The sequence below is a fragment of the Gopherus flavomarginatus genome, chromosome 10 (genome assembly GCF_025201925.1).
Source record: "Gopherus flavomarginatus isolate rGopFla2 chromosome 10, rGopFla2.mat.asm, whole genome shotgun sequence".
NCBI lineage: Eukaryota > Metazoa > Chordata > Testudines > Testudinidae > Gopherus > Gopherus flavomarginatus.
The window spans coordinates 48,383,720-48,401,871 of NC_066626.1; the positions used below are offsets into that span (position 1 = coordinate 48,383,720).

At 38.4% G+C, this 18,152-nt stretch overlaps 1 protein-coding gene across 6 annotated transcripts in view; it reads left to right on the forward strand.

Annotated features, from left to right (window-relative positions):
- The window catches only part of KCNH7 (potassium voltage-gated channel subfamily H member 7), a 326,344-nt gene extending 308,702 nt beyond the window's left edge, over positions 1-17,642 (forward strand). For all 6 annotated transcript variants that reach the window (XM_050917200.1, XM_050917201.1, XM_050917202.1 and 3 more), the window contains 4 exons: positions 7,185-7,448; positions 11,297-11,465; positions 14,862-15,054; positions 16,062-17,642. In XM_050917200.1, coding sequence (XP_050773157.1) covers positions 7,185-7,448; positions 11,297-11,465; positions 14,862-15,054; positions 16,062-16,328 — 893 coding nt within the window. In that variant the 3' untranslated portion in view covers positions 16,329-17,642. The remainder of the gene's footprint in view (positions 1-7,184; positions 7,449-11,296; positions 11,466-14,861; positions 15,055-16,061) is intronic.
- Positions 17,643-18,152: the final 510 nt, after the last annotated feature.

Sequence of the window (18,152 nt, forward strand, 5' to 3'; positions counted from 1 at the left end):
CACATTGTACTTGGCTATCTGTGAATGGACGATGCTATAGATGTACAGTACAATTATTTCTGGGGAAACAGATACTGAGGGTTTCTCTATACTGCAGCTGGAGCTCTAGGACCCTGAGATGTGGGAGGGCCCCAAAGTTTGATGTGTAGCCCTAGCCTGGATGTCTACACCTCAATTAAACATCTGCTTAGTCTGAGCCCTGCGAGCCTGAGTCAGCTGGCATGGGCCAGCCACGGGTGTCTAATTACAGAGTAGACATACTGTGAGTTAAGACACTTACTTAAATCAGAACAGAGATGGGAACAGGAACCAGATCCTGTAACATACAGTCTAGGATTTGGTCTTTATAATGTAATCCAAAGGATTCCAAATTACTACTTATAACTTTCCTTTGATGATTTCTTATCGTTTAATATTAAGAGCCTACCAAGTAAAGGCATATTTTTTCATAGATTCATAGACTTAAGTCAGAAGGGACCATTATGGTCATCTAGTCCGACCTCCTGCACAATGCAGGCCACAGAATCTCACCCACCCATTCCTGTAACAAACTCCTAACCTATGTCTGAGTTACTGAAGTCCTTAAATCATGGTTCAAAGACCTCAAGGTGCAGAGAATTCTCCAGCAAGTGACCCATGCCCCATGCTGCAGAGGAAGGCAAAAAACCTCAGGGCCTCTGCCAATCTTCCCTGGAGGAAAATTCCTTCCCGACCCCAAATATGGCGATCAGATATACCCTGAGCATAGCATGAAATTTTGATTGAGTCATCTTGCACTAAGTCATTCTCATCTGGAAGAAAAGACAATCTTTCATCCTCACATTCACCAGTACTCAACTTCTGCTATCCCCTCTGATGTAGAACCCAGTGGGACCACACACAATAGTGAACACTGCCCCAGGGTTTAAGTGTTTGTACTATCTGACCAAACTTAGCTGGGCATATGGAATTGATCTCTTCTCCACTTGCTTTTCCACCAGTGACTATACAAAGCCATAACATAACATAATACAACATACAACTTTCCCTTATGGTCATAGGCTTGTCTAATTAAACACAGAACAGACTACACACAAAGGGGAGTAGTGCTTACAAGTCATATATTGTTCTATGAATATTAGATAGTATTCAGATAATACTACTGCGTGAAAAGAAGTGATTACAGTAGTTAAGAATAAAACTTCCCTAGTTTTCTTTGGCCTGCTCCTAGTCTGTGATAAAGAATCATTCACATATCATGACTATATAGGGATGGAAGATATGCATGTCTTTGTGCAGAAAAGTACAAATTGTGCATCAACAGACTGATTTTTGCAAACATATGGCAGGAGGGGGTGTTGTAAGGAAGTGACACAGTGATCAGGTGAGCTCATCTCATATAAGATGGTAAGGCCTGAAGTGTATTTAGGCAGCTTTAGACATTACAGGGGTTGTACATTTTAATTTTGACATTTTTACAAAATGCATTTGTTCAAACCATTTTTGTCACTGTTTGATAGAGAGTTTATTCAAACTGGCAACTCTCATTTGCAGGCTTTTCACTTAACTATGTGCTATTCTTGGTGTATGATTAGTCACCAAAGACATTATTATTTCTGCTTTCTGACTAGATGGCTGACATTTTTAAACAGGAGTCTTCCGTTCACTAACACCTTTGTTTGCATATGAATACAGATGATCATACAGAAACTATGGACAACTTGAAGAAACACTCACTGAAATACCAAGTAAAGATATTACCCTTGTAACTGGGGACTTAAATGCAAAAGTTGGAGCTGCAAGCTCTCATAAAGAAGGAATGGGAAACAATGGTCTGGGTTCTCAAAATGAAAGAGAAAGGCATGTAGTTGAATTCTGCAGCTTTAATCCCCTGGTCATTACAAAGACCATTTTCACTCAGCAGGTAGAGGTCACCTGACAGTATGGCAAAGAACCAAAATCACCTATGGAATAAATATAACAATGCTGGAAATTGAATGGAAAATGGATAAAGACTTTCATGGGTACAGACTGAGTCAGCCCATCAGCTGTTAGCCTCAAACATAAATTGCAACTTTAAAGATCCCATGTTCGACAGTCTACTGCATTTGGACCTGTCCAGAATCAATGAAAATTATGGGTTTGAGGAATTGGCACAGATGAAAGAGGAGAATAACCCCAATGAACTTTGGAATAAAGTGAAAACTGTTATGTTTAAAAGGCTAAGCACACATTCCAAACAGTCAGTGTCAGACTACACCATGGTTAACTGAGAAGGTGTTTGAGTTGGCAGAAAAATGATGCAGAGTAAAAGAGAATGGTTTGGAAATGGAAAAATGTAGAAGAGAATATTGAAAGCCAGACTAGACAAGACGAGCAAATATATAAGTGCAAAATGCATGGAACTTGAGAAATGTAAAGAGAGATTCACAGTGGTCAGACTTCTTACCAAAAGCTCTTCACTGTGATCAAACATAATAATAAATCATGATGGCACATTCTTGACTAAGGGTGATGATACTAAACACAGGTGAAGAGATTACTGTGCCAATCTGTATGCCTCGCCAGAACCATTCATAATACAGGTTGGCAGAAAAGAGAATACAGATCTGTAGCTGTCAGTCTTGTGAGAGAGAGAATGAAGGCTGGAAAAAGCACCAGGGATAGAGAAGAGGACTGCATATTTGTTAAAAGTGATTGCCAAACACAGTATTGATCTTATGTGGAAAATTTGTAAAGACGTACAGATGACTAAAAATTAGGCAGAGGATTGGTCGAAGGGCATTTTTCTGTCCTTACCAAAGAAAGGAGACATAACTAAATGAAGTAATTATTGTACTATCTCCCTGATTTCACACATGAGCAAAGTTCTGATTTACATAATCCAAGACTGCATGATAGAAGCAGAACAACCACCGCCACAATTTGGTTTCAGAGTTTTTGAAATGTGATGCTGGAAAAGGTTCTTACATGTTTCATGGGTGAGGAAAAAAGGAATGCCTATGTTAAAAATATTATTGGAGAGAAACAGACTCTGATGCTGGAAATGAACAGATGCAAATATATTTACTGTGATCACACTAGGCAAAGAGATGAAAATAACCTAGAGAAAGATATGGAAGAAATGGTGAAGGGCTGTCATAGTAGGAAACAATCAATGAGGAGATGGATAGATGGATGGTGTGCAGCGGATCACTAGAAGGTCAGCTGCTGAGTGCTCAAAATTAGCAATGGATTGTGGAGCCTTCCAAAAATTCTGCCACCATATTCAATATTTAGACATGAATAAATGGATTTATCTATACAGAAACCAGCCATCCTACCAACATTCCTGCAAACAAAATTCCCTTCACGTGAAGATATGTGACTATCAAATAAAAGGGGAACAATGATGGTTGAACCAAACCATCATTGGGAATATGAATGAAAATTTGTAGACTGTTTTACAGCATTCAGTCAGCTTTACTTCACACTCAGAATGTGCCATGCCTCACCAAGTGCTTTACCTGGTGGTGTTTAAAATGATGTGTCAGGATTTTATAAAAGGGGCTAGAAAATGTCATGTCCAGTTATGAGGTTTGTAGTTATACAAGCAATGTTAATGATAAGGATTATCTGTCTCGTGATGTGTGGTGTAAATTGTTTTCTGCAAGGGTTAGGAAGGTACTCACCTCACTTCCCACACAAAATTGAATGTGTCTAGATACACTAAGGTTTTTACTTGGAGGTGGGAGAAAGGAATTAAAGGTTTGCCTTCTGAAGCAACAGAATAGATAACTGGTCCAATTCTATAAGCAAAGTCTAGTTAACCAAATTCCACTAATAATTAAAAAAACCTGTTGCTCCCCATGTAATATGTTACTATGCCACTTCTATTGGTATCAAAATTTGCAGTGGCATTGAGTATAAAGAAATCCTAGTTCACATAGGCTGCCACTCAATGAACTGAGCCAATCTTTTTTACTACTGAATTCGCATGACAAAAAATAAAAGAAAAATGTCTGATCTCTAGTAATTGTCACATCTGGAAGACTCAGAAAAGTATTGGAATAAGAAGTCATTTCAAAGGCCTGATCATGTCACAATTCTTCTTGCCCATTGAAAAGGGGGATACAGTCTTCCCTAGTTAGAAGTCAAGGACTTTGTTATTTTCAAAGCTGAAAAGTCAGACACTGTTGCTCCTGTAAATCAGGAATTCCAGTGTTATGTTCATTTGTGCTCTTTGGCAGACATAAAAAAAATCACAGATTAAAATGAGTCCCATAAATGGTGCACATTATGTTTGAAAGGATGGTTGGCAAAGCAGGAGGTTACAGAATATTCAGTCTCTGAAACATTGTTTCCAGCAGTCTGAATCAAAAAGTGAAACGCATCTCATTGGAAAACAAATGGAGGATGATTCTTTAGTGAAGATAATAATCACTTCAGAAATCAAGCTTTCCTTGCAGTCAAACAGGGGAGGGAAAGAGAGGAAGAGTTTATTTGGAATTGCCAGTCTGTATAATGGACAGAGAACTTAAGGAATTTATTCCTGCACAGAAAAAGCCCAGCCAGAGAAAAAGCCATTCCTGTCATCTGCAATGTTCATTACAATCCAATAACATGGATTCATTAGAAAAAGCAGAAATGATCGTGCCCTATCTGAATAAAGCATTACCTAGAGACTGCTTGTAATGTATTTCAGCTGAACTGCCCTGTGAACTCCATTAGTTCATACAGTTCAGAGCGAAATAAAGAATGCAATTTCCATTTTTAATTCATATTTTAGTCAAACAACATCATCGGATTATTCTCAGTGCTAATGTTTTTGCTACATTTCCTTACAGTGAAAATTTCGTTTCCAGACTAAAATGAAAACTTTTCTGGAGTAACGGCATAATGAAAAAGCAATGTTAAAATTTCTGAATACAGGAGGAGGACTGGCAGATGCAGAAATGACATTGAACGCATGTTATGAAACTGATAAACTAGTGGGCAAAAGATATCTTCCTTCAATTTGGAACCCAGATAATATCATTGGAAGGGACCTCCCTTTCATCTATTCCTTTGTACTTGGGCCAAAGTGTTCACAACACCAGAAGTATAGATATTTGTATCAAAATATGCTGTCAGCTACACCAACATAAATCCAGACTAACTGCAGTGGAGTCAGCTGAATTACTCTGGTTTTACAGCAGTGTAACTGAAAGCAGAATTTGGTTTTGTACCTCTAGCTATTACAGTGATTGGCACTCTGTAAATATGATAGATCAGTCCTCTACACACACTTCAGCCATCATGTAATCTCTCCTGTCTATGTTAGACCTGTCTCTGAGTGACCTCTCTTTGCAAACTAGTTCATTGATCAGTCTTTCTTTTATAAAGTGCCTATGACTGCTATTTTTGATTCACATATTCCCAAGAGAATATGAAATTGTTCAAAAAATGTGGACGTGTAAATGTTTCCATTTCAAGTCAATGTAGCATTGAGTAGTTAAGCCCATTGTCTCTGTAGGACTGCAATAAAACAGTTCCATCACCCACTCCCCCAGGAAAACGTGTGGGTCAAGAGTGAGGACAGGGGAAATCGCTGCAAGAATTGTCTCATGGAGCTTTAGCCTCCATTGTTCCACCAGGACTGTGGGAGGATGGGAATTGCTGACCAAAGGGCCATCCCACAAAACCTACGGATCCCTTGCAAGCCACACTATGCAAGCCCACCTGCATCTGTGCTGCACCACTGCACCATCCCTGTGCCTCTTGGCATGTGGTTTCTCCAGCAGGTGACAGGGATCTTTGTTAAAAGGGGAGCCTCACTGTGGAGACAAGACCAACAGAAAGTAAATTCAGTTTAATGCTGTATTAATTTCCCTCAGGGACTCCAGTGAATGCAGGTGGGGATGATGTGCATTAAATCTGGCCTTGCCCCCAGCTTGATCTTCGCTACCACTCACCATTTGCAGATCTCTGAATTCATGGAGTCAGTGCAATAGAGGGAGATGCTGCTGCAAAGGCAACAGAGTCTCACTTTCTGAGCAGGAGGTTCACTCTGTGTGCGGATCATGGGGATATGATCAGGCCCACAGTTCTCTTTCATTGTAAATGATGAGCGGGAAACAGTGTTAGAAAAGAAGAAACCCTGGGAATGTACAGAATCCTGTATTAACCATTGCTGTGAGGATTACATGCACTCTAGAATTATGTTGATTAGTAATTAGCTGAAACCAGATGGGGAATCATGCTACCTCTCCAGGAAGTTAATGCAAACTAGTTACAGTATTTATATCTAATTGAGACTCCCCTGCAAAAATATGTTCTAAATAAACCTTCAGGACTGGAATTATCTTGACATTTCAGTTAAAAATAGCAAGATCAAATATTGGATTTGAAATGATACAATAAAACACACTTTAAGTGTTGCTCTAAAGACAGTTCAAGAGGCCTCCATACTCACCAGATGATCATTGTTGGTTTCTTGTCCTTATTTTATTTGTTTCAATTTGTAATATGTTGCTGTAACTGCCAGAAATAAAAAATACAGCCCCAGAAAAGTATTGAATCAGTAGCTGCTCCACACTCCAGAACCTAAAAATATTCGAAGATTAATTCAAGACTCGACCAATACCCACCTTACCACATGCACCACATCAGCCCTTGTCATGTACCTCGCTCCCCAAAAACCTGGTAAAGAGATGGGCCTTGCAGTGAACCCTAATAGTCAGCAGACTGGGGCTATTTTCAACCAAGTTGAAGGCAGTAGATTCCAAGGTTGAGGTGCTCTCAGAGATAATACCTGCTGGCAGCCCCCTTCTCTTGTAGACTGAGGGGGCTCCAGCACAAACACCTGAGATTGCTATATAAATGAATGGTAGAACGTGCATTAGAAGGAATATCTCCAACATCTCTACTGTGGTCCTTAATAGAAGAGGCATTAAAGTTATGTTATCCCTAACAGAGAGTGAACTTGCTAATTGCTATAACTTCTACTCTGCCCCTGAGGCTAGTGCTGGTGCTAGCTCATTGGGGCCCTAAGCAGGAATATTTTGGGCCCCTCCACAACAACACATACTAATAATTAATGGGGAGTGGGGCTTGAACTGTTTGGGGCCCTAAGCAATTTCTTAGTCTGTTTATCCCTAGCGCCGGCTTGGCCTGAGGTCCAGAATAAATTGGAATAAGATATCATGCACTGCATATCATTGTATACAATTATTTCTGTTTGATAGGCTATGATAAAGAAAACAATCAGAATGATCCTGAAGACTCCACGGATAACACTAGACATTATCAGTGTACCAAGAAACACTCTGAAGAGAAGAAAAGTGAGTCATCATCTTTGGTATCATCCATTGAAGATGAGCAGAAACCTCTCTTCTCTGAAATAATCAATTACCCATCGATGATAGGGAAAACTACAGGGTTGGACTTCGAAGAAATGGTGCATGCAACAGAAAGGATCCATACTGACAAAAGAAGCCATTCTTGCAGAGGTAATCTATTCCATGTTGCTATTTTGTAAAGATGGCCTATTCATTTTTGCTCTGATGATCAGTGGGAGAGAAATAAACCTCTTCCGTTGACAAATAATACATTAATTTACCTTCTACGGGTTTCATGAAACACTGACAAAATAATCTTCTTTCATGTCAAATGTGGAATGTTCAGAGAATTATTTCCCTTAAGAGGCACTATGGTTTGGTAGCCTGGGAATGAGATTGGAATCCAGGAGCTCTTAAATTTTAGTCTAGGCTTTGCAAATGACTTCCTGAAGCATCTTGGACAAGTCATTTAAGCCAACACTTTCATTTCATTTCATAATGTTTGATGCCTCTATTTTTTGGATGCCTAAAATAAGTGGGCACCTTTGAAAAGTTGGTCCTTACTGTCTCTGGATTAAATTTTCCCTTAGTTAATAATGGCTTTCACTATTATAAACAAGGCCACAGGAGTCACAGTTGTGGTGAGTCCATCAGATGGAGGTTGGAGTGAAAAAAGTTGACTGCCCATCATGCTACAGTGATGGGTGGCAGTACCAAACCCTAGATAGAAAGCTAGATAAGGATACTAAATACGAATTTCAAACACGCAGTCTAGCTAAAGGTGATAAATAAATATTTCATTTTCATAACTATTTAGAAAATGTTAAAAAAACATTTTGATTTTTTTTTTCAAAAAATGTTGAGGTTTATTTTTGACTTAAACAATTTGGTGAAATTGACATGAGTTCATGGAATATTTTGATGTCATCAAATTTCCATTTTTTGAAAAAAAAAGTTTTGCTCATAAACTTTTACCAGCTTAACCTATTTTCTTCATATTTTATACTATTGAACATTTAAAATTGTGTTAAAGCAATGCATAACAATGAAATTATCTAGTTCTGTAATATTACTTAAATAAAAATGATGAAATATCACACAGGAACACATCTTGACTTCAGTGGGAAATTTGAGTAAGAAGAGCAGAATTTGGTTCTTAGTATATGTCATATGGTTTACAGTGATTAAGCAATCTCAGTTAATTTAATATGGAATGAGTGTTTTATATCATCTCATCAAACATTCTTTTTATCTTTCTTTAAAGCCTTAATTTTCTGTGATAGGGTAATTAACTAATGAAAAGTCCATTTATACAACATTAAAGGTTTTGTTGCTGAAAATGCCTTTACAGTTGCTTCTGTTTTAAAGGACTACTTCTATATTTAGTGCTTATTGCTTTTTTTCTCAACAATTTATTTCCTGGTACAATAAATTTAGCCACACAAATTGAGGATCAACTTTATGTTTCTAAGATATTATTTTAAATTATTCTAAAAACTAATCCAGCAGAACAACATATTTTTGATAGTCCAAAGACCAAGCTATGTGACATCTGGTCTTCTCAGGGTAAGGTCAAATGCTGACATAAACGTTTTTTGTACATATTACTGTTTGAAAGCTTACCTTGCCTCTGACAGTAGCCAGAGATGTGTCCTTGCAGTTATAGCAACGTTTTCCAAGGCAACCTAGTGCAGATTTTACTCTGAGCTAAATTTAGCAAGTCTAAAGGGTGCACATTTTGATTAAGACCACATACAAGCCAACATTTTGAGGGGACGAATGGGTGTCTTTGTAATCCTGCATTTTTAGTGGTGTATTTGAAAGCTAATCACCTTTCTTATAGCTTTTATAAAAAGTCAGATTGGTTTTGATTGGTTTTAAATTAAATTGTCATTCCTGATATCAATTAGAAATTGATTTTATATTCTCCAAAGGCAGTTTTAAATCTAATCTGAGTCTATAAGTATAAATCTTGTAAATATACATATAAATGAACTTCTATATAAGCTTCCATAACTTATTACCATTGCTAGGCTATTTTTAGCCTAGTCCTTAATTTAGTTTTTTGTTTTAAATGTTAGCAATTAATTTACTGTCCATGAAAGGAAAGGGTTATTATCCTTGAATTGGATAGGGTGGGACAGGCAGTGTAAATGTTGCCAGTGTAATCCTGACCTGCAGTACTCATTTTATTTCAATCCTGAGCCTCTCTTAACAGCACAAGGGTAGCTTCTATGTAGCTGCTGCTCCCCATTCCCTCCCCCCTCCTCCCCACTGCAGAACAATGCCATTTTCCACTCTTTGAGGCCTCTCATGGCCTTTATTCAGGTCATAGAATTTCATTCTTGAACTGTTTAGATTAACCAAGCCGTATATTTATCAATTTAGTTCACATCTTGAGAACAATCCTCCATTCTTCCAAGGCCATGCTGTATAGTAATGTTTTGTGGCTGTTATACATGTGGGACTACCTAAGAAGATGCACAGAACAAGGGGAGTGATTTATCCCTTGAAGGATATGTCTAGATTAGATTATTAGATTAGATTATTATGGTCCTGTTTTGAATTCAAGTTAATTGGCAATTGCATTGTAAACATTAAGCTAGATACTCCATAAACTTTTACTCCAGGACACAAACACCTGTCATTCAACCCAGGGCTGAGCTAGAGACACCAAGACGAGGTACAGGAAAATATGTGATTAAAGTGGGTGATTTATATGTAAAATCTAAGGGATTTTACAGAGTAGTAAAGAAGTGTACACAAACAGCATTTATTGTTTACATTTCATTCCTGCTATTCATTGTCTATAATCAATGAGTTGCTTTTCCAATATACTGCAAACATTCTACAAACAGATATGGATTAAGATTATGCTGGGTCTGAATCTGTCAGAATTTTGTTCCCTGCCCCTCATAAAGCTCTCCAGTTTCCTCAGACAACTGTAAATTGTACCATGCATGCTAGCTGAGTCTAAATTACACAACTCTCACCCTTTCCCTGGGGGCATGTAGTGAGTGGTTGGAGAAACTGAATGGGCCACCATGGAGCCAAGGTGAAATCTCCTCCTCCTTCAGCCCTATTCATACTATCAGGTGCCTATTATACCTTATTACATTCACAGACTCACTATAACCCTAGGAAACCCTGGGATCCCACAGATTCCAAAGATCCATTAATCCAATAAAGCTCATCTCCCCCTTCTCTGCTAAAAGGAGAGGATGAACTCCTCCTCCTTTTTGGTTTATGTGGTAAGAGCTCCCCTTCCTGATTCAATCTACTTTAACCACTGTATAAAACTTTGGGAGGGACTTCCTTTCTTGCTTTGGAATATTCCATTCTTTATTATGGAATATGCTCCCATCTGGTAAAAGGATTAGCTCGGCATTTGGACAGGTCTCTCTGGTGTCCTCCAGAGGCCCTTCTTTCTTATAGGTAAGTCTCTAGCTGTTATGGTTGCAAAGAAAACCTTGAAAATGTGAAATAAGTGTAACCGATGAGGATGGAGTCATCTGCCTGGGTTTGAAGAGAGTCTGAACTAGTAGCTCTGAGAAGTGACGTGCCTCACCCTTTTCAATGGGTGCTAACATTGTCAGTTATAATTCTTTAAATGTCAACATTGTTGATAATTACACTGTCCATCAAAGTATGTACAAAGGGAGAGGGAGAATATGATGATGCTCTACCCCAGCATTTCCCAAAGACTGTGCATAAAGGGTGCACCAACGACTGCTGGGGCAAGCATGGAAGATGTACAGACTAAGATGTTGGCCTTTAACAACATAAGAAGGAATTGCAGGACAGAGCTGTGATTAGCTTAATTTCCCTGAAGAGGGAGGGATTAACTTTCAAAGGTTTGCAAAACACTGGTTTATGTTCACTTGGCTGAACACTCCTAGAAATCAAGTGTAGAGACTGTAGCTCTAATTCAGTCACGCCATGCATTCCATAAGTTCAAATACATGTCTATTCTTAGTGGATCTGTACATTTATACTTCAAGAGGTTTGTTTTTTGGCAGACATCAGTGATAAAAGAAACTGGGAGTGGGAAAACACCAAAGGGCACCAGGAGGTCTCCAGGCAGTCAACATTACCTCATGTTACATGGGGCATCTGTGAAACTGAAAGTGAGCTGACCTATGGGGAAGTGGAACACCGGCTAGATTTACTTCAAGAACAACTCAACAGGTAAAAGCAATTATGTGACAGGATCACATTGGGTTGATAACAACACCATTGATATCAATGGAGCCACAACAAGGATGAATTTGGTGGGGGATTTTCACAAGCACCTAAATTAATCATGAGTACAAATCTTATTGCAAGTCAATGGCACTTGTGCTTCTAAGTCACTTAGGGCCAGATTTTTTTAAAGTATTAAGACTCCTAAAGATGCATACAGGTGCATAGAAGAAATTGCAAAAGTGGCTAGGCACCCACCTGCATCTTTAAGTACTGAAATCCAAATCTGGCCCTTAAGCCCTTCGAAAATTCCATCCTGGGTTGAGTAGGTGCAGGTTTTTGACTCGCTCTGTCATCCCTCTTTCCCCTGAACTTTTCCTCCAAAAGCACTTCCTGGCTTTCTACACATAGTTCCTGTGCCCAGAAAATGGGAGGTGCTATGCTTTCCTGGGGATGTACTGAGCAAACCAACTGTCTTCCTTGCAGAAGCAGCATTTGTATTAAAGGCATCTTCATTTTTTGATGAGTAAACCTCCTTTTGCAGCTGTCTCTATAATTAACAGCCATGGAAGTATCACAAGTGCAAAACACATGTACTACAATAGAAAACAGTCATTTTCTTTGTCAAAATACTGAATGTGTAAGTTACCTTTGCTAGTACATCTTCTTCTCTCCCTCCCTATTGGTGTCTAACAAATATAGTTGGTGGCTAAACAGAATAGCTCATGGAATCTTAAAAAGATGGTGAAAGTATTCTGATCAGTCATACGCTATCATGTATACTATAATTTACCATGTAATTTCAGTTCATTTTAAGTTGGCCTGTGCTCAGGTCTGTGCCTTTTTATTATTTTTCCCAGAATTCCATTACTCTCAACATTTTTGCCATGACAATTATACAATTTAACTCCAAATTTACCATGATACAAATTCAGCCTTAACTATACTTTAGTATATCTTCATTGGCACACTGCATTGTACAGTTTAACAAGCAATTGAAAGCAAGTACAAGGATGTCTTGCCCCCTTTGCATTCTGTGAACCAAACTTCAGTATTCTCATTTCTAGTGACATACAATATGTTACAAGATACATCTTTTAACATGTAGGTTGAAATTCCTATAAATCATGAATGAAGTAGAATTATGTAGGTATTTATCTACCTATCTAATCTAACTAGGCACTTACAGGGCTCCCATCACAGCATTTGAGGAATTATACATAATAATGTCTTGCTTATTATTCTTTCCTTTTCTTGAAATCCTAAATGTATCTAGAGCTATTTCTTGGGGCTGGTATTAGGTTTATTGATGCCATAGACAAAGATTTTGCAGCAGGGAGTTTTCTGATGAACTGCTGAGATTTTAGTTTTATTTATTTCTTTTTCTGGATTTTATCCACATCTGACTTCATTTATTAATTCTTTTGGTGCTTGTTAAGGTACCTTTGTGTCTCCTGGATTCTGGGCCTGGCTAGTCCCTGACACAGGCCAGATCAGCTGCAAGGGAACTATTCTAATTTGTGCAAGCTTTGAACAACTATTCAGGTGACCCAGAAAAGTCAGAGAGCAATGCGCCCTGGGCACACCTCCCTGCCTCCTCCTACCCTCAGCCCTGCCCCTGATATGATGCTAAACTGGGGTTACGTGGTGGACTGGTATAGGGTTTTGTACAAGCTGAGGAAGTCCAGTGACCACCTATCACTCTCTTTCTTCTGCTTTTATGCCCAGCTACAGTATGGCTGTTTTTTAAGGGTTGGTTTGTTTGGCTGTTTTTTGTGGGGTGGTGGTAAATGGTCAAGTGAGAAAGAATGAAGAGTAGAAGAAATTAGAACTCTCTGATTTGGAGTGGTGGGGAACTGAGAGGAGGGCCGTTCTAGAAATAATTTTTTAAAAAGGCAGGGGGAGCAGGGGCAGAGAGGTACAAGAGGGCAAAATTATCAACCAAGTTCTCAAATTCTTGCACATCTTCTATTCAAAAAGGAATTATGTCATTGTTTTAGCAGACATGCTCTCTGGATGGTGGTGCCACTGCAGCATTTTTTCCCTGTTGTATCCGCAGGATGCTTACTCTGAGGTCAATATTGGCACATTGGCAATCAGCACACAACGTAAGGGAGCTGAGCAGAGCATTAATAGGACATGAATGGGTATAACCGCAGGGCTTAAGCCGTGTATTAGGTTGCTTTTATAAAAGCTGATGCCACAGAATCTATGGCAACAACAGCTGACCTAGAAGCAATGTTTCCTTTAATATCTATGTGAGGAGCAAAGGCATCTTCAGCATCCATTAGGGGACAGAGGTCAGGTGCAAGTTTAGGGCTTAGTACACAGCAAAAATCTGCTAGAGCAGGAATAATTCTGCTGCTGCAGAGCTATAGTCGGGACGTTCACAACACTGAGGGCTGTTGACATAAAAATTTGTTTACAGTGAAAATGATTCTGTCAGGAGATGAGTTCCAATACATGAGGATTTATATCCAGATTACAATCTGTTATAACACATTGTGTGGTCTCCTAGCAGCTGGGGAGGCACAATAGGCATTACCCATTGCTGAGTCTGTTAATTATGTTGGCAAGACAACTTGAAAATCATTTCAGTGCCATGGCAATGGAAGTGTGGAGAAGATAAGCAGACTCAAATGTTGTGACTTACACCAAGGTTTATTTAAACTTTCAGGATTCATGCACCAAATCACAAAGAGTTAGTCAGTCAGTCAAACAATCAATAAATATAACACTTTTGAACATCAACTATGTTGAGTTTAGTTCTGAATTTTGAATACAGCTTCAGATCAGTTCTTCCCCTCCACCCCCCGCATCCTACTTTAAATTCTAATAATTCACCATGCACCTAAAGAGATTACTCTTTTCAAGACCTTTACTTAAAACAACCAGATTGCCCCACAGTTTCCTGCTGTGGGAAAACATCAATTATGTTGCCTTGTTGTGTTGTATCCCCTTAGAAGTAACTTTGGGACTGTCAGAGTTTTCTGTTGCTTTAGAAATCCTGGACAAGATCCTCAGCCTGTATAAATCAACACAGCTCCAGTTAAATCAATGGGGGCTGTGCCAGTTTATGTCAGCTGAGAATCTGGCCCCCAATATTCATATCAATTGCAAACAGAAATGATAGTAATGTATTATTCTTACATTAAACTCTAACTAAGGTCTGGAGCAAACATTAGAATGTACATTCTGTATGAAAGCATGAGCTGCTAGCCATGGGAATGGCTCAGTGCTCCCCCTTCTGTTCTTTCCTATTCAAAACATGATAATACTGTTACACTGAATGGCTTGCTTTGTTAATAAACTGCAGATCCCCCTTGAATGCATTTGTAATTGGTGTGTTAAAACATAATCATCCATGACCATGCGTTAATTGATTTCATATTGCTTCCCTAGGCTTGAATCCCAAATGACTGCTGACATTCAAACCATCCTGCAGCTACTGCAGAGACAGTCAACCCTCATTCCACCTGCATATAATATAGTGACTGCAAGTGCAGAATATCAACAGCCAGCTATCCGGGTGATGCAAAGCCTTCATCCTGTAGTATCTATTAAAACAGATAGAAGCTTCAGTCCTTCTTCACAGGTATGGATGTGCCCAGAATCAACTATAGTGATTGATGAACGTTGTTACCTACTGCTGGAAGACTGAGCATTTGTTCTGTAGTTTTCTGAACAGGAAATTGTAACTTGGCCAAATGTCTCCACAGGATTCATCTAGTTATATTATTTTGGAAGCGAATCTCTAGAGGTCAAATTTCCTACTGTGTAGAAGCCAAATATAGGTCTCAAAGCTACAAATTTAATCATCATGCATTTAGCAATGGTTGTGGACCCCACAGAAAAATATAGAGGAAGGGGGGAATAAGAGGTAGGCCCAAGTCATGAAAGGGTAGATTGTGGTTAGCCCTGCAGGGGAGCATGTGGAAGGACTCAAGAAATCTCCAGTCTTGACCCAAGGCTTGCCTTGAGACACATCTTGCTTGCACCAGCCATGCAGAAACTGTATGCTGCCTAAGTGAGTGGGGCAGGATTACACTCCCTCAGCACTCCTGGAGGTAATGTGCATGTGCCAGAGTGTTGCCACCAGGGCATCTCTGCACTCTTTCTATCACAGGCCCTGACTTAAAAGATACAGAATAACTCAGTGTTTGGATCTGTATCCAGATCCACACTGCCTCCAAGTTAGGAATTTGATACAGTCACAGATTTTGATTCTGAACTGCCCCAGATTTCGGAGGTGTTCAGAGACCCAGGAGCTCAGTGTTGGCCCATCTCAAGACAGTTCAGTCTCTGATTGAAAATTTTCTTCGGATATAGAGCCAGGAACAACGAGCCTGAGGAAGAAGAGGGGAATTTCCTGGTTTATCCTCCAAATAAATCCTGGGCAGAATTGCATTCGAGTACAATTAATTGAACACAATATGTAGTGAAAATCGTTGATTTCTCTGCTCATGTTTCAGACTCAGTTTGCAAAGAATGGTTTGGGGTTGGGTTTTTTGGAGGGGATTTTGTTCATTTTCAGTAGAAACAGGAATATCCATGAGACTGTTTTAAATATAGTGTCACCTAATTTCTTTTCTTTTCTCTCAGTGTCCTGAATTTCTAGACCTTGAAAAATCGAAACTTAAATCCAAAGAATCCCTCTCAAGTGGAGTACATCTTAACACAGCCTCAGAAGACAATTTGGCTTCTTTTTTAGAACAAGAACATGACCAGTCTTTAGAGTTTCACCCACAGCATTGTAAAACTTATCTTCATTCCATTAGGCATCCTTCCTTGCCAGATTCTTCCCTAAACACTATAGGAATCTTGGGTCTTCATAGGCATGTTTCTGATCCTGGTCTTCCTGGGAAATAATCCTTTTATACTATTACTTCACATAAAATGTAAGTGCTTTTAATGGCTGTTTTTCCTTATTTTTTTTTTTGTATTTAAATCCTCTATACTTGACTCAGGGGCTACAAGGATATACCATTATATGCAAAAGTACTGTATATTTTCCTAAATTTGAAGCTTGTAAGGTAAAGTTAAGCAGTTACGATGTAAATATATATATATATAAACTGTATGTTCCAAATGTAAAACTGCCAGCATTCTCAAGGCACCTTATATTTTTTAATTTTTTTAGAACACAAGCATGTTCTGAAATTACAATTTATGTTGCATGGAAATTACCATTTACTGCTTTCATTGAAATGGTACTTTATTGTGGATAAGCCTTCAAAGCAAATAAGAGACCAGGTGATGATGATAATCCACAGGGTCGTAACTCATACTTCCCTGAGCTCTTCTAGTTCAAATTGAAACCTTCTTCCAACTCACATTTGAGAAGATACAATTATCCTTCTTGTACTGAGCATTTTACAGTCAGTGGCCATCATTCTGCTACTTAGAGAAAGAATAAGAGAACAATGTCTACCAGCTTCTAAAACATTAAGATATAGTACAGAAAGCAGCTGCTTCAAAGTAAATTGAAGTAGGTCACTATTTTAACAGGTAGAACAACAATGCTCACAATGGGAAAGTATTGTCACTGATTGCATCTACAAGACCACACTAACTGAACAATTTATGTTTTCTATATTTTGGGATTTTTATTTTTATCCTCAACATGACTAAAAGGTTGGCTGTCATAAACAGGCAGGTAGTTCTCATCTGTCACCCAAACATAATCAAATGCAATAAATATTATTTCTATGTAATACAGAAGACTGTGTTCCTTTTGTTCAGTGCAAACTACTAACAAACTGTATAATTAAAATATTTTACAAGTTTTCTTTTTATAATTATCAAAATTGTTGTCTATGATATCTCTTTTTACCTACTGGTTCCTCCATAGAGAGCTAGCAAATATATATATATACACACACACACACACACAATCTATGTGCATATGTGTGTGTCTACATATATACGTATATGTAATATATATGTATATATATACAAATATGTGTGTATATATATACACATGTGAGTATAGATATGTATATATACATATGTACATATGTAAAATCACTTTAAAGTACAGTTGTAAACTTTCTTATTACAAAACAAGTAATCTTGTGTCCTGAGCTGACTATACTAGAATAAATTGAGTTAAGGTCCATAGGCTTTAAATACAGTATGTACTGTATATGCATAATGCTTTGTCAATACTTAGATTACATTTTATTAAAATATTATACTGCTTCAAATATTGTGTTTGTTTTAGAAATAACTGACCTTTTTTATTCCTGTTTTTAAATATCTAAAGGTGGTCATGTGATTTTCTAATCTTAAATGAAGCTTTAAAGTAGAAATCCCCTTGGAGGGGAACTCTGCTGAGTTCTGAAAAAGCAGCAACATAGGCAAGTTAATGGATGGGCATATATAATTTAAATTATAACCAAAGTGAAACTTAGGCTCTAGACATGCTAAGGACTGATGCAACGGCGATTGCCCCGCATATGTACAAGCACTGGTTCTGACAGGTCAGAATTTATAGTAGTGCCTCACAGATTTTGTATCTTGATTCATGGCAGCTTTAGTCATATGTAGCAAGTAGATAAACACAAGAGATGCCATTTTCCTTCCCTTATGTCATTGGGTTAGTCATGGTTTTATTTGTGTGTACGGAAATCAAATTTAACTTACCTATTTACACTATTGCAAGTGAGAAGAGAATCAGGCCCTTGGCACATG